The 23373-nt window shown below is 40.3% G+C and overlaps 1 protein-coding gene across 2 annotated transcripts in view; it reads left to right on the top strand.

Annotated features, from left to right (window-relative positions):
• Positions 1-23373, top strand: part of HIPK2 (homeodomain interacting protein kinase 2) — a 213855-nt gene that overhangs the window by 184127 nt on the left and 6355 nt on the right. For both annotated transcript variants that reach the window (XM_042467412.1, XM_042467411.1), the window contains exons 10-14: positions 1762-1904; positions 5195-5374; positions 14997-15278; positions 21562-21809; positions 22513-22673. In XM_042467412.1, the coding sequence (XP_042323346.1) occupies positions 1762-1904; positions 5195-5374; positions 14997-15278; positions 21562-21809; positions 22513-22673 (1014 nt within the window). The remainder of the gene's footprint in view (positions 1-1761; positions 1905-5194; positions 5375-14996; positions 15279-21561; positions 21810-22512; positions 22674-23373) is intronic.

Genomic DNA, 23373 nt, shown 5'->3' with positions numbered 1-23373 from the left:
GGCTGTGTGTGTGATATTTAAAGGTATAAGTTTAATTTGCTAGTACAGTGCACCCACGTCATATGCTGGAAGCCACGCCGGAAGTTGCAGTGCCACACACCGGAAAATGCAATGGCATGGTGCGTGCTACTGCGGGAACAAGCCCCATTCACTTGAATAGTGCTTGAGCATCTGCATTTTTACTAAGGCTTATGTATGGTGTAGTATGGAAGGAGGTCAGTGGAGTGGGGAGTGACACCATGGGTTACCGCACCAGGTGACACCTACCCTAGTGATGCCACTGCAAGGTCCCACTATTTCCCCCCAAAACCACTGATACCACATGGCACATAAATAGGTTCACTTCATGCCTACAACACTCAGGCTTAAGAGTCTTATCTTATGCACATCTGCCCAGGTGTAAGTCCCATGGAGTTCCATGACACTTGCAGCCTGTTCTGATTCATGTTCACTTAGGACTCAACTCACCTTGAACTCAGTGGAATTTAGATGTCAAGATCCTATGCACTTTTAGTGTAACTATACACCTGCATATGTATACTGGATCCCACAGATATGGAACCATTGTGCAGTGGGCATACAGAATTCAATGTCATACATGTGTATCCAAGTGTAAGTCCAATTACACATAGGTAGTCTTTTTCCTACGTATAAAAAAAAGCTTGAGAACAGGGTGTACCTTCCAAAGGGAAATAGTAATTGTGCAGCCCTCCAGATGTCTTACTTACTTACTCAATTCAATTATTTATTTATCCTGCCTTTCTCCCACAATGGGATTCACACTTCAAATTTATAGCATTTTTATAGTCATGGAATGCTAACTCCCAGCCGTTTGTACCATTGTCTCTGCTGGCTAGTGTTGCTGGACATTGTTGTTCAACATTGGGAGAGCTGCACTTTCCCACCTTTGCCTGACAGATCAGTTCTTTATATATTTGTTACATTCATACCCAATTTCCCCCAAAAGCTCAAGGCAGCAAGTGTGGTTCTCCTCCCCCATTTTATCTTCACAGCAATCCTGCATGGTAGGTTAGACTAGAAGTGAGTGGAGTTCAGTGGAGCTTCCTTCCAGGCTTCCTTTGGCTAGGGCCATGCAGTGAGATAAGAGGTATGAGTAAGTATCTTTCACAGTTATTTTTGTTATGTCTTCAAGTCATTTGTGACTTGTGGTGACCCTAACGCAAACTTGTCATGAGGTTTTCTTGGCAAGATTTGTCCAGAGGAGGTTTGACCTTGCCTGTAACTGAGGCTGAGAGAATGTGGCTTACCAGGGTCATCCATCCAGTGAGTTTCCCTGGCTGAGTGTGGATTCAAACCTTGGTTTCCCAGTGTCCTAGTCCAATGCTCAAACCACTATGCCATGCTGGCTCTAATTTCATGGTACACATGTAAAGCACTTGGATATCACTTTTTCCGGTGACCAGCCTGGTTGCCATATTCTGTACTAATTGAAGCTTCTGAACTAAGCACAAGGGTAGCCCCATTTAGAGCGCATTACAGAAATCAAGTTGTGAGGTTACCAGTGCATGTACTACAGTCTCAATGTTTAGGGTGACTTTCAACCTGGTTGCTTTCATCTCTGTCTTACAGTATTTTACTCTTTATAATAGAACGAGCCATAAATATGTCTTTGAATTAATTATTTAGGATCTTTCCATTAACCCTGTACTGTTTCTAAAGAAGCCAGGTCTATTAAAGGTTGGCAGAGAATTTTCATGATTGTTACATTGGCAACAATTTGTTTTTTGTTCTGATCCACAGCAAGCTTGGCCTAGTGGTACTCAGCAAATCCTGCTCCCTCCAGCTTGGCAGCAACTGACTGGGGTAGCTGCCCACACCTCAGTCCAGCATGCGGCTGTAATCCCAGAAACCATGGCAGGAACCCAGCCTCTGGCAGATTGGAGGTAAACATGATGGGAATCTGGTGTCTGTCTGTGAGATACCTACTCTGTGAGAGAGCCTCTGTCCCAGCTCAGTCTCTCGTAGCAAGCTGTGTGTATGATCTCACCTGCATTCTATCATGGCTCTGTGATTTGCTTACTTAAGTCTTTGATTCTGTTTTGTCTTGAATATCTGGAATTTGGCATTATTCATCATCTGGGTAGCAAGTCAGATTTCTGGAAGTTCTAGGGCTCAGCCTATACCACCCTGTGCAAAAGAACTACTTTGTGAAATAGAATTTCTTCATGGCAAAGCTGTGGAAGTATTTAAGCAAAAGCATGGCAGCAGTTACTCTCAGGGATGCTGTAACTGTGTCCTGCATTGGAAAGCCTATATTGAGATCGGGGACTTGGACTACATCAGGATGAGCAACTTTGGTAGTTCTAATCCTTTTGTCCAGAATTTTCTTCATTTATTTTGCAAGATGCAAGTAGGTGCTACACTTGCTCTCCATTGCATTCTAGCATTTTCATGTATGTGCTGCAATTTTTCAGGCCTGATTTTCTGAGGATCTTTTGTAGCAAAATGAAGTTGTGTTGTCAAAATGTTTAGGCAGAATCTGTAAACAGAAAATGATCCAATTTACATCAACATAGACTATGCCATCACTGGAGTGGCATGTCCAGTTTGTGTTGCCATAAAAATGCTATGATGATGGCAAGAACTCAATAGGAAAAGTTCCACAGTAAAGCACTAGGAAGGAAACATTAAAGAATGCTGTTAACCGAGAAAAAATGAGCAGAGGTCTGCTTCCTTGTGAGAACAGAAACTGGACACTGGAGCAATTAAGAGAGAATACACAAAGAGCATCTAATAGGCTATTAATTACAAATCCCCCAGTTGTAGTATAAAGTATAAAAAAAATTTAGGAAGGACTTGCCAGGAGGAAACTTTTAATTAAACTTGCTGGGAAAGTTATAGGAGAATTTTGCCCATCTGCATTAATAATAATAGAATAATAATAATATAGTACAGGCTGAGAAATATCAGGTGCTTTGGGGACTAATTTCCCACCCACACGTGCCAGGAAACCTGCTGGTGTTATATTTGGTGGCACAACAGCAACAGTTAAATAAAACAACATCTCTGAATTTCTAGCTTAAATCAAAGCATGCAGGGAGGACAGACCTTGTTTTAAAAGAGAAGTGCACTTCCAGGATTGCAATTCTGACTCCTCTGTACCTTGCTTTAATCTGGAAGTAAGCACTTTGCTTCGTCAGTAAATGGCAACATTGGAAGTCTTGGTAATGTACAGCTTACTGGCCACAAGGCTCCCCACACCTGATGTGGTGCAACTAAAAGCACTGGGGGATCTCCATTTTAATGTCACTTCTGGCAAAAGAACACTGCCTCAGAAGCACTGAAGGGAACCCATATAAGGAAAGCAACCTAATCTGATCAGTATCACAAAAAGTTTATGACGCTGCCTGGACCTGTAATGTAAAGCTTTTCCATGGTGTTTTAACTGGACATGCTGAATAATAACAATAATATTTATTTATTTATTTATTTATTTATTTATTTATTTATTTATTTCCTGCCTCTCCCTGTATTGAAAGCCACGTTGTGGCAATAGTTGCACAATTCCAATTTGCCATGAACTAGGGCCATCATATATAAATAATGTTATTTGTTTGTTTTACAAAAAAGGTTATTTTGCAGATGTGACATTGTTGGGGGGCGTCTGCCTCTAGTTTTAATAAACTAGCAACTTAAATGACTTGCAAGGGTGGGGGGAGAACATGTTAAGGTGTATGGAACTTGCAAGGTGTACTTTCCTGGCAAGTTGTCTACCTACCCCACCATAGAATTTTGCAATAGGCTAAGAATGTGGTTATTAAAAAAAAATAAAACACTATATTTTGTGCTTAACTGCTTACTACACTTCTGTGTTTGCAGGAAAACTACTTGTTACAAAGAACAACTGACATCCCAATTATGATTCATTATCTTCTTCATGCTTATATTCCCTGTTAAATGTTTTTTCAATGCTACATAGAGATGTTTTATCCTTTTAAATTGTTGTAAGCCACTTTGAATCCCATTTTGGGATTCCCATACATACCTAAAAAAGAAAAGAAAATGCCCCTGCATGCACGGAGAAGCTTTCTGCACGTTTCTCAGTAACCACTTTTCATGTCTTGAAATCATACAGGAAAGTGATGCTTATTTATTGCGCTCGTTGAAGGAGATGTGGATAATGCAGCCTAGCTCTTTGCTGTGGGAATATGGAATTCTGGTAGTCTTCTGTTTGCTCCTTTTGGACATAACAACTGTCCCATGTTGTTATTTTCTCTCAGCTCCCCCATCACCCAATCATCTGTCAAAAAAAGTTCTAACCCTCAAAATATGAATGAGGAACAAAGAAACTGCAGCACAGTTCAGAGCCATGTGGTTTAAAGACCAGAATAGCAAACATATGATCAGATCCTTCTTGGGCAGTAGACAGTCTTCAAAAAGACAGTATATCTGAGCCTCTGCAATAGAGGTAGGAAATCTATGCAAATGCTGTTGGACTTCAGCCTCCATTTGCTGTACCCAGCAGAACCAGTGGTGCAGAATTACTGGATGCTCATCATCTAAAGAGGCAAAATTGGACCATTTCTTTTGTAGAGAGACCAATTGCCTCTGGAAAATAAGGTGTAAATAATGAAGAGTAGAATTGGTGGGTTCACACTCATACTTTCATCCACCACAACATGGAAGTGAAATACATCTGAAAGGCCAGAAGCTGAAAACCAGTGTTCCAGCTCCCAGAAGTTGACCAGTGGTCAGAAATTCTTAATGTTGATACCCCAAATATCTGGATAACTAGAAGTTCAGAACCATTTGCTTTGACAGTACATATACAAAAATTGGAACAAAACACAGAAGACAGAGAGAACTACTGTGCTAAGCTTTGAGTGCCAACATCTTTCCATTATCCTTAACTTCCCCAGGGATCCTGTTTGCAGTACAAGACATTTTAACTGAGCACTTTCTAACTTTCTAAGGAATATACGGGGGGTAGGGGTGGGGTAAGAAAGAAACTCTTATTTAAAAAGTCAGAGTCATTATTTATTTTTATTTATTTAATTAAATTATATTCCACCTTTCTCCCTGCGTGGGACCCAAGCAGCTTATAACAATTTAAAGCAAAGTTCACCTAAAATCTTTATTTTGCAGTACCATCTTCTAGGCATAATCGGAGGCCATTGTGATTGTCATACATTGGTATGCAAATATAAAAGTTCTGCTTTTCTCTTTTTTCCAGAAATACGCATGCTCATGGCAGCCATTATAATCCCATCATGCAACAGCCTGCGCTTTTAGCAAGTCATGTCACCCTTCCAGCAGCTCAACCATTAAATGTTGGTGTAGCTCACGTTATGAGACAACAACCAACCAGCACCACCTCCTCTAGGAAGAATAAACAGCACCAATCATCAGCAAGGTATGCATGGGTGACAGGGGAGGAGGGAAACAAGAAAGGCATCTTTCAATGTCCACAATGCCCTTTGTGGTACGGTGTGTGACTGACCTCACTGAATTCTTTGATTTCTTCTTATCTCAAGCAGAGGCAGGACATCACAGGTAAACAGGTATATCTCAATTAATGAGGTAGATGTGTTCCTGGGCATTACTTCTTTAACAGAAAATTTGGGACCGATGACAGAAATAACATGGAAAGAATAGCACACAAAAAAGAGGACTTCAATATGTTTCAGCAAACTTTTACATAAGTAACTAAAAACATTTTAAACTTTCTAGAGACCACCTGAATATTTCTCCCAAAACGTATCCAGAGATTTTTTTTTTCTTTCAGCAATTGGCTCTCTTATTATTTCCATTATAAATTTATCCTTTTTTTAGCATGATGAGGAAATAGATGAGATAGACATCTGCTTCCCCCTTTTTTCTCTCTGTTTTGTTGTTCATCATGATCAGTAAGAGATGAGGGAGCTGCTATTTACTTTGTCTGTTGCCGGCAGGCACACATGGCTTCAGTAGGATGGGTTAGAGATGTTATTGTTGTGTGCCTGCAAGTTGTTTCTCACTTGTGACGAGAAATATATTGTGGGGTTTTCTTGACAAGCTCTAAGGCTGAGAGAGTGTGATTTGCCTCAGTGGGTTGCCTTGGTTGAGTGGAGATTTGAATTCTAATCTCGCAGAGCCCAAGTCCAACACTCAATCTACTGCACCACACTGGCTCTCAGGTAGAGTAGAATTTCAAGCTTTATTGCACAGTTTACTACAGGCATACTGCTGCAACCCAACAACAAAGTCAGAACTACTCCATCCTTCCCTGATTATCCTCCCCATACTGTTAAAATATTTCCAGCTAGACAGAGGATGAGGAGAAAAAGGAAGGCTTGGCAAGCATCAAAAAATCTTTGTAAAAAGGAACATCTTTGCCATAAGTTTGTTAATCAGTATTACCAAACCAGTACTATTAAAGATGCTTCCAGATGAGTCAGTCCAAAGTTGTATTCACACTTCACACTTCTAAGTGCTTGTCTAAAATGATAATGGGTGAAGAGGTCTTCTTAGCACATTATATTTTTAGATGGATAATGTAAAGTGCGAATATAGCAATTTTATCATGGAACGATGACTGACTCACTGGCAGACCTGCATTTCCCTGCCTAATGTGCGAATATGTTTTCAAAATGACTCATAGAAACATAGGAAATTGCCTTATACCAAATGAGTCCATTGGACTATTAGCTCAGTACTGTCAACTCCAATTAGCAGTAATTCTACATTATTTCGGATAGCAATCTTTCCCAACAAGAGCTTGAAAATGTTAATGTTAATTTATTGAAATTAAATTATTAAAGAAAATGAACTGGTTAGTGAAAAGTTATAACATTAATTTGTTATGTGCATTGTTATTAATGCATCGGTGACATGTTTGTTTGAAAATTAAAAATGCATTAAGATGACTAAAACAAATCCAAAAAAGTATTAAAATAGGCTTCTCAAATCACTCACAAATTAATAAATTAAATTAGCAGAAAACAGTGATTAATGGTTATTTGTTTACCATTTGTGTTTGAAAATTAAAATAATGAATGTTAAGCATTCTTGAAAATAACAAATTAGGGGGAATTTTTAACAAATGTTTTCCAAACTCTGCCTGGAGATCCCAAGGATTGAACCTAAGCAACCAAAGTGTTTAGTCTACTGTAGAAAACTAGACAGCTCCATTAAATACACTTTAGCACCTAGATCAAGTAATCAGGGTGTGTTATATTTGGCGCAAGCCTGTGTCATTTCTAAATGACAGAGATTTGGTGCAAGCCTGTGTCATTTCTAAATTGTTGCCATCAGATAATCAGCTCCTGCAGCAGCCATTCATGTTAATTTGATGTCCTGTTTTGAGTGATCTGCTCATCATGGGAAGCTTGGTGCTGAATTGTAATTATTATGTTAACCTAGTCAGCCCTGTGAAACAAGTGAGTGTTTTCAGCATGCATAGAAGACCCCCAGGGTTTGCTGAAGTAGATTAAAAAAAAAATCCTTAGAGGGAAGAAAAGCCCTAAGGGGGTGGCATCAGGAACCCCCACAACACAAGGACTGAGCATGTTCACTGGCCACAGAATGCTGAAGGTCTCTTTGTGTAAGCCATGGGGATGGTAGAAGGGACTGAGAGGAGGCCAAATGCATCTCCTAAAAGAGGACTTGGCTGGTTGAAATACTGAACAGCTGCATTCTACGCTGCAACATTGTTTTGCAGAACTCCCTTGGTTCTTGTTTAAATACTTAATTTAAATTCTATTTAAACACCCTTTTTGAAGAGTTCTTTGCTACTGGCAGGCAAAGTATGAACTGTGTATTGATATTTTTCTGCTCTTTGACCCAGAATTTCTTTTGACTATGAAGGCATGACCATATTCCTTACACATTGTAAAAGGTTCTGGTCTGCTTCCCAAGAGAAGCTTTGGAAGCTGCCCCAACAGAAGATTTGGACTTGTTTAAATCCATTGAAGTGATGTCTTGGCAAAATTTGGAATACTGAGCCACTTAAAAGACCAATTGTTTCTGCTTCAATGAATATATGTACCAAGCAGATCAAGTTAAATACAGATAATGTGATGGCAGAGGATAGTTTATGCCTTATGTTTGAGATGATGATCATATCATTCAGAAGTGGCAAAAGCATCAACAGATTATGCTGGGTTATTGCAAATTAATGGCACTTGGAAGCTGCCATTATCTCACAGAGATATGTGGATCTCAAAGGATAGTCAGCTTATGCTCTTTAATTCTTGGTTTTCTTGTGTTTGAAACTGGAGAACTACACGAATATAGGTTTTTTTGTTTTTTGTTTTTTCGTGATAATTCTACTAACAAACAATTCCTACACTGGTGTCTTTAATCCTATATGTGCAGAATTGAGATCATTCACACAGACACCAACTCCATTTCTCTATTGCTGTTGTGATTGATTTGGAAAATGGCATCGTTTGGGGGGTGGCGGCACGGCAAGTATACACGCCCCTTCTCCTGCAGTGGTTTAGCTGTTTTTAAAAAAAACAAAATGGGAGAAATTGAAACATTTCAACCTATTTGTAGCACCTTTCCTCCCCCACATAGCTTTAGAATTATCCCCCATTAATCTACACATGGTATACCACTATTGCCCACTGAAATTGAACTTGCAGGAATAATATACAAAGGCTAAAATGTAGTTGGTGTAGGCTTTATTCAGTGAGCAGGGAATTCTCTATGTGTCAAAGTCTGTATGGTAGGGAACAGGTGGTCTTTCAATTGTTGCTCAGCTGCAACTCCTATCAGCCCTAGCCAGAACTACTAATGGGGAGAGGTGAAGAGAGCTCTAGTCCAGCAACATCTGGAGAGCCACATGTTCTTCATTCTTGCTATATGGCATACAGGTATACTTCAGTTGATGAAGCAGATGTGTTCCTGGGCATTGCTTATGTAACAGAAAAGTTGGCATCATTGGCAGAAATAACATGAAAAGAATAGTGATAGGTTCATATACCCCCAAAAAGAAGTGAACTTCAACACATTTCAAAACATTTTTTATTCAAAAGTAACAACATGCAAATGTGAAATGAAGTAACCAAATCAGATAAATCTTGGATATGTAAAAACATTTTGAACTTTCTAGAGACCATTTGAAAACTTCTTACAGAATGCATCCAGGGATGATTTTTCCTTTTTCAAAGTGGATTCTCCACTTTTCTTATGATTTCTGTTTTGGTGGCCATATTTATAGATCTAACAACCTTTTTTCTAACAACTGGGGGTTGCTGATGAGGTAGACTTATCTGCTTTCCCCCTTTTCTCTTTGTTTTGCTGTTGACACATGCTCAGTAAGGGATTATGGTGATGTTTGCCCATGCCTATTTTTGGTAGGCACAGACGGCTACAATACGATTGGCTAGAGTAGAATCTGGTATTTCTCAACTCAAGCTTTATTTCATTGTGAAGTCAAAGGCTTTCAAGGCCGGCATCCATAGTTTTTTGTGGGTTTTTCGGGCTATGTGGCCATGTTCTAGAAGAGTTTCTTCCTTTATTTACTGTTTACTGTGGACATGCTGTTGCAACCTGACACCAAAAGTCTATATTACTCCAGTCTTAATTTATCATCCTCTCTATATTGCTAAAATACCTCCAGCTAGATGAGGAGGAAAAGGGGACTGGGTGGATGTAAAAAGACTTTGTAAAAAAAAGGAGTTTCTTTGTCAGTGGTTTTGTTAACTGAGGTATGCTGCTATACATCTCTCCATATACTGTGGCCCGGTAATGAAACTTTGCTTCACGTTCTATTACCATCAGAAATATGATTATTTGTCGCTAGTATGTGACCTTCTATAGCAATTCTCCATGCTTGTGTAGCTGCCTCTTGTTAGATTTCCACCAAACCAAGAGTCTGATAAATTTAGATACTTGAACCTTGTTATTTAGGGATGAGTTTGATCTTTAATTAACTTAGGCCCAAAACACACTGCAGAAATAAACTGTGGTTTGTGCAGTTTGTGACCGCTTTAACTGCTCTGGCTCAGTGTTAGGGAATTTTGGGAACCATAGTTTTGTGAACCATTTAGCCTTCTCTGTCAGAGAGCTCTGGTGACACAACAAACTGCAATTTCCAGGATTCCCTAGCACTTAGCCAGGGCAGTTAAAGTAGTCCAAACTAGATTATTTCTGCAGTGTCTTTTGGACCATGGTTGAACCTGGCCTTTATGACTAATGTTATGAAGACAAGGAACAGGGCTTGTGTGCTCACCCATCCTCCTCTGACAGTGGAGGTAAGAGTTTGGAAGCTTATGCCTCTCTAAGAAGCTGTGTTTATTGTGATGTCCAAACTCAGGTTAACCATAATTTATCCATAGTTTATATATGGTTTCTTGAAGCAATTCACCTATTGCATTTAATTTATGTGCCACCTTTTTCCAGCCAGCATGGCATAGTGTTTTAAGAGTTGGACTATGACTCTGGAGATCAAGATTTGATTCCCTGCTCAGCCATAAAACCCACTGGGTGACCTTGGACAAGTCTCATGCTCTCAGCCTCAGGGGAAGGCAATGGCAAACTTCCTCTGAACAAGTCTTGCCAAGAAAACAACATTATCAGTTTGCGTTAGGGTTGCCATAAACTGGAAAAACAATAAAAAATTTAAAACAAGTAAAAAGTGCTACACTAAAAGTATAAAATCATTTAAAAGGCATACAAAAGTTAAAAATAAAGCAACTCCCCATTACCTCCTGTAGTAATTATACATTAAACTCTTCTTAAATAATAATAATAATGACAACAAAATCCCTACTTGATGGCAAAAGGAGAGCAAGGAGGGGGGCATCTACTGAGAAGGTTCTCTCTTGTGTCCTTGCCAAATTGTCAGTTATGAAAGTGGCTTGTTTCACAAAGCCATAGTGAAGATTTGTGGCTGTTCTAAAGGAGAGGGGAAGGCAGTCATGGGTGAGCCTTGTTAATATTAAACCATGGGTCAGGAATCATTTGCAGCCTGAAAGTTGCATTAGCTTGTGCAGAACCTCACTTTAGCCACATGACAGTGGTAAATGGGGCCAAGGCAACATATTCTATCTTTCCACTCACCCCCTCAGGGATGTGAACAAATGGGTCCAGCTGGCGAGGCAGGAAACGATTTTCCTCTTCCTGTACGGCCAGCTTTCTGCATTCCTGTGCTGTGTGTTGGAAAAGGAAGGGTGAAATTTTTCTTATGTGCTGCTCAGCTGATTTGTAAGGAACAGCTGAGAAGGGGAAAATGGGGCTCTAGAGGAGCCAGATGTGGAGGCCTGACAAGCTATTTTCAGCCTGCAAGTCCCCCACCTCCACACTAAATTGTAATTTAGCATTTAGCTCTGCAAACAGAGCCTATACTGTGTCTTATTGTACAGTAGCATGTACTGTATTGTTAAATAAATTGTAGTATAAATACCTATGCAGTACTTATCATACTCTGCTTTGAAGACTCTATGGCAAAGCAGATGAGGAATGTTTTAAATTAAATTTACAAATTAAGAGATGCTTCCAACAGACAGGCACTGGGCACAAGGGAAAATTCTTTGGATTGGAAGGGTGGGAGTTTATACTTCCTACACTGGTAAAGCTGTAAAAGGAGAAATCATTAAACAGGCTGACCAAATCCTTTTTCTGGCACTCTGCTTTGCAAAGCACAAGCCAGGTTCTGGCCTGTGACACAGCATAGACAATTTTATGAGTGAAATGTCTGGCCATGTACAAAACCTCTCCCTAGTGAGTGCTGAGGCTCATTGTCTGGGCAGATGTTTGAAAAGTTTGCATTACTGCACTATGCTTCATTTGTCAGTGGAATTTAACTGACTTCTCTCTCAAAGCTTCACTTTTAATGAGCACCAAATTCCCTTTAAAAATAGGGAGACAGTAATGAAATAAATCTATCTATAGCTTTTAAAATGAAGAAGTATGCATATCTAACCTATCTTGACTGAAGCCAAAGAACCAGAAATGTAGCTACCGGGGGGGGGGGGGGGGATGAAAGTGTTATCTACCAAATATGAATTTTCCCCATAGTCCCCAAATTTCTAGCATTGCAGAAATTTAAATTTTAAGCTGAGCATTTAGAAATACTATTTAGGCTTCCAAAGAAAAGGAGCAGGCAGAATTGGAAAGGAAATGGAAACATGACAAATTTAAGAGTTCTTGCAATGAATGGTTTTCAGTGTCTTCTTGTTCATTGTAAAGCGAGAAATTTGGGAACTGAGGGAAAATTTTATTATAGGGTCAGAATTTTTATTTGGGTGGCAATGATGTCATCCTCCTCACAAAACCATACCCATGTAAAGAACTTATAGTGAATTTATAACCAGTCCCAGTCTAGCTGCAAATCTATTTCTTTAAATCCTTTCTGTTTCTAGCCTGTCCTTAGTTCCTTTTACTCTGGGGAAATTTGAACAGTTTTTTACCCATGTGAAATGTAGTGCAGTCTTGGAAGGCCTGGTCAGTCAATAAAAGAGGAAGAAACAGATACGCCTAGCAAAAAGTGTAGTAAAAAACACTTTCCCTTCTCACATGCACAGACTATTTACACTGAGAGGTAGAGAGAGAAGCACTTTCAGGACATGTGATTCCTGTGGACTGGCTTCTAGTTTGCATTATTATATACAAATGTCTGATGTGCTTCTTTTGAGAGAAGAATACTCCATATTTCTCATTGGTATTCAGAAGCCATCATGAATGCTACTGTGCAGTCATTTGTTATGCAAAGGACTCGGTGCAGTGTGAGATGTCCATAATTCCCTCCCTTTGATACATTCCAGCTAGTCCTTTGTTAGCTTTCCAACCAAAATGAAGATTCAGACAAAGCTCAGCTAAAGAATGCTTTTGCTAGAGCCAAAATTTTACCTGATTTTTTAAAAAGATATTATTTTTATCTGATTTTGGAAAGATTCAGAGATCTCAAGTGTGAGGCAGGTTGATTCCTGGAAATATTTGAGAGATTCTTCCAGATCCCCTCCAGCCCTCAAATTTGAAGTGTGAGTGTGTGTTTCTTTGCCCCAGAGGTACTGAAAATATGGTGCTTCCCTGATCATCAGGTCCACCTCCAGCTTTCATGGGATCTCAGCATGATAACAACAGGTGGCAAAGAGCAGTCATATTTCTCACAGTGCTTTGGGTGAATGCATGATGTTTTCATTTTCTGTAGTGTCCCAGAGCAACACTGCTTTAAGACCATTACACAAAATAAAATGCCATCTCACAGATCCAGCTGTCCAAGATAGGGAGAAGCTCAGGCAGTCATCAATACTGATAGGTCTTGTCCAGTCATCAATACTGATAGGCCAGAGGACCAGATATGTGGTGAAATTCTCATGTCTCAGGGGCGGGGAGGTGATCAGGGGTATTTGGAGGTACACACACACACAAAATCAAAATTTTGGGTGAGAGGTGTGGTGGGAGGTGCTGCAAGGAATCGTTGTGACCCCATAAACCTCAAGAGTTATCTATCCCTGATTTAGTCAACCAGGTAAATAATTTGTTTGGAGCCCAGTTGGCTGAAGAATTACCTGTTGCCTGTTTGTCCTCTTCCTATGTGCATTTGCACTTGCATTCTCCAACAGTATTTGTTTAGTTCAGCAGTAAAGTATCATACTTTACTTGGGAGTGATGAATGTCTCACTGCAACAAGGCAACTTTCCATCCTGCCTAAAAGAAGTTGTGGTTAAGCCATTATTGAAAAAACCTTCCTGAACCCCAACGTTCTAGAGAAGGCTAGGAGTTGCTTTTGGAAGCTGTCTATAAACCTCAGCAGCTCCAAAATGCTGCAGCCAGAATGCTGACTAGAGCCAGTCACAGGGAGCATATAGCTGCCTTGTTTAAAGAACTCAACTGGGTATTGGTTTATTTCCAGGCACAATTCAAAGTGCTGGGCCTAAACTGCTTAGGGCCGGACTCTTTGAATGACTATAACTCTCTCTGAACCTGTCAGAGTTTTAAGACCCTCAAGGAGAGGCTTTTGCCAGGTCCCACCACTATCACAGGTCTGTTTGGTGAGGGCATGGGAGAAGACTTCAATGGCTGCTATCACCCTCTGGAACTGCTTTCCAAAGGAGGCTAGGGTAGGCTGGCCCACTCGCTACTCTTTTCACCAGCATGCAAAGACCTTTTTGTTCAAACAGGCTTTTAATGAGTAATTGCTTGCCTTCTTATGGAGGTGGGTGCATACTCTAGTTTTCACTTGTGTATGTTTATAAATTATCTTAACATTATTTTAAAATTATTTTATATTGTTTAATTTATGGTTTTTAAAATGACCATTTTTAATTATGTTTTAATTTTAGTGTGTTTTGGTTGATTTGGTTTTATTGTTGTTAACTGCCATGGCTACCACACTGGGGAGGGGGGAAATAGCATATTAATGCAATAAATAAATTTTTAAAAATACTTTTGTGACATCTAAATTTTCAGTTCAGTGTAGTTTGCACTACTTAACGCTAGCATAAATGCTGAAGTCAGCTGCTGGTAACTGAAATGTGTAGGTGCCTCCCTAAAGGCTATAAAGCTGCAATCCTGAGCTCAGTTACTTGGAATTAATCCCTCCTTGACATAACTAGGCTTCCTTCAGAGTTCCACAAGAACCCCCTTCCAGGGCACTTAAAGAATCCAGAAAGCAGAGTGCCTTATTACATGAAAAAAGAAAGTGGAAACAGAGCTAGAGAGTAGCACCTTTCTCCATGCCTTACTGCATGATGTTGTTGCACTTCAGTTCTCCCTGGCTTAGTTCCAGGCAAGACGGTTATAACAGCGTGTCTTTTGTCTAGCTAGAAAAGTCCATTTAACAAAAAAATACGCTTTTATAAATGTTTCCCATTGGAAGAGAACTGAAACACTACATTATGTGATATTGTGTTTTTAAACTTGTATTTTGCGTGTTTTATAGTGTTTTAACAATAATAATAAAGCATGGAGAAAAGTGCTACTGTCTGTCTCTGTTTCTGCTTTCTTTTATTGTGCTATAAGGCTCAGAGACTAATCATTGGATGGGGAAATAATATTGTACTAGTGAGATCATATGCATTTAGCCTCTTCCTAATTCTTTTCAGAAATGTGTCCAACTATGAGGTGTCCTCCTCTCAGACGATCAGCTCTCCGCAGCGGTCTAAGCGAGTGAAGGAAAACACCCCACCTCGCTGTGCCATGGTGCATAACAGCCCTGCCTGCAGCACCTCTGTCACATGCGGGTGGGGCGATGGAGCTTCCAGTACAACAAGGGAGCGGCAACGACAGACGATAGTTATTCCTGACACACCCAGCCCTGCAGTCAGTGTTATCACTATCAGCAGTGATACAGATGAGGAGGAGGAGCAGAAGCATGCACCCACCAGGTAAGCAGACAAACACTAATTTTGGGGTGTTTGTGAGAGCCCATGGGCGTGGGTTCTCTCTGCAAAGGTTGGGTTTGGAATACTGGTTCATCTGTCAGTGCATCATCAAGTCGCTCTTGGTTGCTGTTAGGGTTGCCTGATCTCAGTCATCTCCATGTAGGAGATAAGAATGCAGTTTTTCAGTTCTCCCTGGCTCAGCTCCAGGCAAGAGGAAAGGACTCTGTGCAAATGTCCAACTCACCTAGTAGAGCAACTGTTTAATACAATTTGCAAGGATGAATTCTTTTGTTGCTGCAGCTTGCAAAGACTTCCAGGGGAGTCTGGGTATTTACCTAGTTCTCTCTTTCCTTTCCAGTCACTGTGGCACCAGGGCTTACCCTTTACTCTGCTCTGTTTCTGAAATCTGACTAGAAGCATGTTTGTTGTTGTTGTGCCTTCAAGTTGTCTCTAACCTATGGTGACCCTAAGGCAAACCTATCACAGGGTTTTCTTGCCAAGTATCTTCAGAGGGGGATTGCTATTGCCATCTTCTGAGGCTGAGAGACTGTGACTAGCTCAAGGACACCCAGTGGGTTTCCATGCCGATATGGATTCGAAACCTGGTCTCCCAGTGTCTAACACTCAAAACACTACACCACACTGGCCCTTCTAGAAGCAAGTAGGCTAATTAAATGTTGCTTTTCTCCTCTCCTTAAGCAAGTGACCTTGGAACAGCCCCTTTAGCTAAGATTAATTTAATTTCCAAACTGGAAAACATGTTATTTTTGTGTGTGTTTGAATGACAAGCTGTGAGCAGCTGTAGTCAGTACTTAATGTATAATGCTTAATAACATCACCAGGGGCTGTCTCTACATGTCAGGTTTTGGTCAGAACCTTCCTTTCTTGGGAGAGTCCTCAAGTGGCAACCTAGTTATTATCCTGGTCTCCCTGTGAGAAATATGTGAATGTGATAGTAACTGTGGCACATGGGGGGAAGAAAAGGGAAGAAATAGAGATTCAAGTCTTTCTCTCTTTGGGCAAGATCCTATTTTGTAGGTGCATGCATAACATACATTCACAACCAGCATCACTATTCTGCACTGGAGTTTTATTGGAATGCATCATTACACAACTAATTGCATTCACCTACTGTGCACCCACTTTTGCAAATCTGATTAGAGTACTACTCTTACACAACCTGGGGTGGGCAAGTGCACTGGGTTTGGATTGGGGGCAATTTTGTGCTACTAGAACCCTCTGGAAGTTGCAGAGGTTACCAGAAAACAAAACAAAAAACCATCAGAGGTAGCTGGAAATCCACTTGTGGTTTAGAAAAATAATGCTACACAGTGCAGGGAGATCAGCAACCTATTTAAAAGTTAAATTGCCATTCCTCTCCTTTTTTTTGGTGAGAAGAAGGGTTGTCCACGCAGGCTGTGCACTTAACACCCATGGATGGGAGGGCAAGGCATCTGTACCCTCATTTCCATCCATTTCCTGCCCAAAATGTTAACTAAAAGAAATTCGTCTTCATTTCTGGTCACCATTTTGGGAAGGATACCGATGAAAATGGAGATATTTTGGCATAGTGTTGACAGGATATGCAGCTGTGGGAGGGTCAGGGGAGGAAATTGGCTCACAGTACTGTACCCTGCTGAAATTCCTCTTCTACACAACTATGGAAGGTACTGAAGCTCTGTCCTATACATCGCTTGCCTAGTGCTTATATTCAGTAAACATTTGGTTAATTAGCATTTTAAAGGCTCTGCTTCTCAGACTGGATATTGTGTACTGAGGCAATATAGAGTGTTGAGTGGTGGTTAAATCAAGCTTATGCAGTAACCATTATGGATAACACAGATCCTTTTTTTATTTCACAAATGATCCACAGTTATTGCATTAATTTCCATTGTATCTGGACAATGTATACAGTCTTCAGATTGGATCCAGATCAGGCCCTTAAGTCTTGATTTGTACAAGTCCCAACAGGTGGAAAAATATGGGGGGGCATATTGATGAGATGGATATGGCTATATTTGTTCCATATCATTATTTTTATTTTTTATTTTTGGGGTATAAATAAGGGGCAGATAAATGTCATACCATATAGAAATATTTTCTGCTATTGAAATAAAATGAAGATGTACAGAAAAACTGTAGCTTCAATCAGTTTAAATATTTGTGTTTCTAGACTGAGTCCACCCAAGGTGGTAGGGTGGGGAGCTGCAAATACATTGTAAATCATAATGATATGACATGTAAAATGCAAACTGTAATATCAGAATTTATCATTCTGTTAACACTATAATTTAATGTTAACATTTAAAAATATGACAAGTCAACATGCATTAAAATATAATTCAGCCGTATATCTTGAGATGCAGTCCTAGTGTTACAGTTATTGAGAGGTGAACTTAATAGGACACTTCCATAAAAAAAAAAAACAGAATGAAGATCTGTTTAAAAAAATCTTTGAAATTCAATGTATGAGACATATCAGGCATTTCTAGATATCGAGGAGGGGGGGATACATTGACAGATGTATGTAGAAGTGATTATTATTGTTTTCAATGGCTTTGTCCCAGGTAAGCATATATAGGACTGAAGGTATTTTGTTTGCTTTTAAGCTGGTTGAAATCAATTGAACTTACTTTTGAGTACATACATAGACCTAGGCTGAAAGATGGTGATCTTATTTTAATCCATTTTAATGTATGGATTTTATGTAACAGTTTTAAACTCAATAGACCTTTTAAAATAATACGTTTTTCAATAATATAAGAAACAGCTGAGAACTCTTAACTTCCATTTAATAAAAAACCTAGGTGCCTTTAGGTGTAAAATGTAATAAAAGACTGCCACCTAATGGAGACAATTATTACAAGTGAATTTACTACTTTTTTTTATATTGGTTGAATTTCAATAAAATAAAATAGCAAAATGCACAGTTAAATTTTTGCCCACATAATTGAGTAGTCACATTCCAGCTTCGAGCTTTTTAAAAGGATATATACAAAGGCCTAAATCCAATTGCTAGTTGCCATGAAAGTAGACCCATTCAATCAACAGGTGAATTATGTGTAAATCCTATAGAACTACTCTTGTAAGAACTAACAGTTTAATTTGGGTTGTTTACTTTGTTTTCACTAGATCACTTGAATAGTTTCCCCCTCATTCCACTTTCCACCAAGAGTGGAATCTAAAGAGATCTGTGATCATTTTGGATTTTACATATAATTTTATATATGGATGACCATTTGTGCTTTCATTGTATTCCTGCATGGCAGGGGGTTGGACTGGATGGCCCTTGAGGTCTCTTCCAACTCTATGATTCTAACAAATTGAATTATAACAGCTCAGTAGGAAAGGTGATAGCTCTTATGTCATTGCTGTATTTGTGATCTTATACACACCATGGTATTGTTTGCCAACTGGGGAAAATTACTGGTGTAAGGTAATTTTGCATGGTGATGGTGAGGGAGTAGGTCTTCACATAAGGAAAAACTCTGAAATTCACTTTCAGTTTGCATAGTGATGAGCACCAGTTTGGATGACCTTATGAAGATTGGGGAGCCAGTGTGGCATAGTGGTTGAGTGTTGGACTAAGACTCTGGAGGCTAGGGTGTGATTCCCAGCTCGACCATGAAACCCACTGGGTGACTTTGGGCAAATCACATGCCTGAGGGAAAGGCAATGGCAAACCTCCTCTGAGGAAATCTTGCCAAGAAAACCCTGTGATAGATTTGCCTTAGGGTCCTTGTCATAAGTTGTAAATGATTTGAAGGCATGCAGCAACAACAAATGAATGTTAAATTCATGAAGGATAAGTTTACCAATGGATGCTAGACACAGTGGTTCTATATTACCTCCAAGGCCAAAGACAGTGTGCCTTTCAAAACCTTTAAAAGAGTGTTGTTGTCCTGCTTGTAAGCTTTCTGTAATCACCAGGTTAGCCACTGTGTGACTGTACTCCTGGACTATGTAGACCTTTTGGGTAGATCCAGCATGATTCTTCATATGTTTTAACATCTCCTCTCCTATACCCATTGATCCAATCAAATTTGGAACCCACCACACCTGCTTTTAAGTAAAAATAAAAAACAGCAGCAGACCTATAATGGGCACTTTGGTCTTTGGAAGTATGGTGGAATCAACAGTAGAGTTGCCCATTTAGGCACATGGTAGCCATTAAGCTATATGTGTCTCTGCCTACAGACTTAAAAAGCCAGTCATGCCCCCCCCCATAAAGCCTACTAATCTGCACTAGAAAAATAATGCAGTTTGAGACCACTTTAACTGCCATGGCACAATGCTATGGGATCCTGGGATTTGTAATTTATTGTGTCATCAGAGGTCTCTGAAAGAAAAGGCTAAATATTTCACAAATCTATGAATTCCAGAATGTATAGTATTGAGGCATGGCAGTTAAACTGGTATCAAACTCCATTGTATCTGCAGTGTAGATTAGACCCAAGATTCAGCTTTGAGCCTGGCATCAAACACTCTTTGATGAATAATGGATACGGTAGCACAGCCATGCAAATGCTGTATCATTCTAGTTTCAATGTCAACACTATGCAGGTCCTGAAACTTCAAGACCAAAAGGTAAGACCTAGGAGTTTATCACATGTAGTGCTTCCGTTGCCCAAACGTCATCAAATGAGACGGGAGCATCACCACTGTGATCATGCCACAGGCGCTTCTAAAGTGGAATGGAAGCGTTATCGCCATGGAATCGTCAGGGAAGCAGCCTTTTTCTTATTCACAGATTATTTTCTTATTCACAGATTAATCCGTTAATAAGAAGAAAAGGGCTTCGCCATTGATGATTCTAATGGCGATAACTCTTCCGTTTCACTTTAGAAGCATCAGGCATGATCACACTGGTGACACTTCCGTCCCATTGATGACGTTTGGTGATAGAAGCACGACGTTTGGAGTTCCGTGTGATAAATCCCTAGAGTGTCCTCTGATCGTGTCATTAAGTGTGATACACCTTGTGCAACTGTGGTTGATGTTTAATGTAACATTCAAATAAAAAAGGATCGATATTATCTGGTGAGAAAGGGAAATACAGTGTACCCTTGCCTTATGCAGGGGATCCATTCCGGACCTCTCCGCATAAGGCAAATAGTGTGTATGCTTGAGTCTCATTGAAAATAATGGGGCTTGTGCATCACACGTCGTGCGGCATGGCGGGGGCGCCATTGCAACCCCATCGGCATGGCTGTCAGCATAAAGCTGAAAGCTGCATAAAAGGCGCCTGCGTATGACGTGGGCGTACTCTATGAAACTTAAATGCTGAATTACAGCATATTTATAAACTGTAAAACATGATGTTTAGCCAATGTCATTTTCTCATGATCCCATGGAATGGAGGAGTAAGCAGATTTCAGGATATGTTTGAATGTAGGATTCTCAGCTTTTGTTTGTTTATGCATGAAATGTCCTTCCTACTTTCTAACCCTAATCGGATTCCCAAAACAGCTAACCTAATCAAATTACAATTCTGTTGAGAGAGTATTAAATTTAATTAAAAACTGAAAATAAACAAGCACACCCTGCATACCAACAGCATCCACAACAATCAACCCACATACTTTACAGCCCAAACACCCTTTTAAATAAAATTGTTTTCCTAAACTTCAAGAGAGAACTGGTAATCCTATACTTCAAGTCCTGCACTAATATTCCTGGTTGGAATTCTAATCTGCAACCAGTCAGGCTTGCTTTTGTGACAGTATCTTCATGATGGCTTCTTACGTTGTTTGTAAGACCATTGCTTCTCTTAAAAACCTGGAAGGGATTTAATCTGGACCTGTTTGATTTGGGGGGTGGGGTGGGGTGGCAGGCTGGATTAAAGCTACCTGAATCCTCCAGCCAGAACAGCAGAATTTTAGTCCTAAAAAAGAATAGTATTTTTAAGGCCTGGTAGTCACCAAACTAAGCATAACCCACTGGCTTTATAGGCCTACTAAAGACTTGGTAAATCTACTGTTGTTGGATTGTTCTTGTCTGCTTTTTTCCATTGTCTGATTGGGACTCAAAAGGGCTGTCATATGACAACTGGACAAGTAGCATTTGGCTTGATACATCACAAGTTTTGCAAGCTTGCATTTTGTATTTGTTGTGGTGTGCCATCAAGTCATTAACAGCAGTGTTGTGGGTCTCCAGATAGAGGTTCAGATATATTTGGGGGAGGGTACTGTGATATACTTATTGTCATTGAAAGAACAGCCTGAGAGTGCGTTTCCACACTGACATGTATGGAAGATTTATGGTAGGGACTGGTTTTGTTTTCCAGCCCAGTGTCTAAGCAAAGAAAAAACGTCATCAGCTGTGTAACTGTGCATGATTCCCCCTACTCTGATTCTTCTGGCAACAACAGCCCCTATGCAGTGCAGCACAGAGGAGGAAATAATAATGGAAACACCTATGATGCCAAGGGAGTACCGGAAACACATTGCAATGGCAATCCCCGGACGATTATTGTACCACCATTGAAAACCCAGGCCAGCGAGGTGTTAGTAGAATGTGATAGCTTGGTACCTGGTAAGTTTGCTACTTTGTCAGTAAAATATGTGGTTGTGCCCAAAAGATATCTTGCACCCTATTTATTCCCTTGCTTGGCTTCTGTTTCATTCATGTTATACAAAAATATTTCAGTGTTTGCTGACCAATCAGTTTTGCAGGATTTGTTTAGCCATTCTCCCATCTTTCCTTCACAGTTTACCAGGCTTAGCCACAGGCACTGTAACAGTCACAAAGTATCAGACATTAGAATGCCAACTAGATATCATGTTTTAAAGAATTATTGTTGCTCATTATTAAGCAGGTGTATACCTCTTTTCTCAGCCAGAGTGGCTTACAGCATTTATAAGAGAAATAAGACGTTCATCTTAAGATGTTCAAAAGATGGTTTGTTTATTTGTTGAAAAGCTCAGTGCATTTTGGCTTCTGGGTATTCTTTAGGTCTTTTTTATTTATTTATTTATTTATTAGTGGGGGTGTCACTGAGAACCACAACTTCAGAAATTGCTGAGCCATTATATACCACTCCAGTTGAATAGTGGGATATAAATCTTGGGTCAAAAATTGCTGAATGTATTTTCCTCCAGGCTTTGGGGAAAAGAGTTCCCTTGCTCAGTAGTGGGATCCCAGCCTATGAATGGCAATAAAGAGAAACCCTGAAAGCCTCTGATGACTTTTAGATATGAATGACATCATAAATCTATTTCCTTTTGCCTCATAATAGTCACCACCAGTCACCACTCATCCTCCTACAAGTCGAAGTCCTCCAGCATTGTGACCTCCACCAGTGGTCACTCTTCAGGGAGCTCGTCTGGAGCCATCACCTACAGGCAGCAGCGGCCAGGACCACATTTCCAGCAGCAGCAGCCTCTTAATCTCAGCCAGGTAAGCAAAATGGGATGGCTCTAGTCTATACGAATCTCTCTCGCTATGAATCTCTCAACAGGAGTCTATCAGAGTTTTGCAGTCCTTTGGGAAAGGCTTTCTCTCAGTCCAGCTGCTGTCACAGACATATTTAGAGAGGGCATATGAGAGAGCCTTCTCAGTGGTTGGTCCTAGACTGTGAAACTCCCTGTCCTGGACTGCAGCCAGCACACACAGACACACGCCGATAAGGAAGGCAATTAACTATGGAGCTGGAAGTGGTCCACAAACCTTGCAGGGAGAAAGAGAGGAAGCAAACCGAAAGCCAAGCTGAAGTCAGGATAACAGAGGTCTCAATAGTCAGTCCAGCCCAGGGTCAGGACAGCCAGAAGGTAGCAGTAGTCCAGTCCAATCCAAAGTCAAGAGTCAAGGCAACAAGGAGTCAAGATACAGGGAGCCAGTGCAGGCAGCAGTCACACCAAAGAATCATGCAATAAACTCTGGCACTGAGTTGGTGTCTCTCTGCTCATTAAGTAAGAGAAACTCTTCCCCATGCCACCTGAGGCTGATTTGCTAATTGCTTCTCATAAATTCTCTGGGATCTGCGCCTGCCAGCACTTTCAGCCCTGCATTGTCTATAGGAGGGAACCTTCAAGCCTGGTTCCTCCCCAGAGTCACCACTAGGCTGCTGTACCACCAGAGGAATCCCACCAGCACTAGG

This window comes from Sceloporus undulatus, chromosome 5, assembly GCF_019175285.1.
Source record: "Sceloporus undulatus isolate JIND9_A2432 ecotype Alabama chromosome 5, SceUnd_v1.1, whole genome shotgun sequence".
Lineage (NCBI taxonomy): Eukaryota > Metazoa > Chordata > Lepidosauria > Squamata > Phrynosomatidae > Sceloporus > Sceloporus undulatus.
Note: the sequence above shows the minus strand (reverse complement) of the source record. Positions and strands in the feature narration are given on the sequence as shown.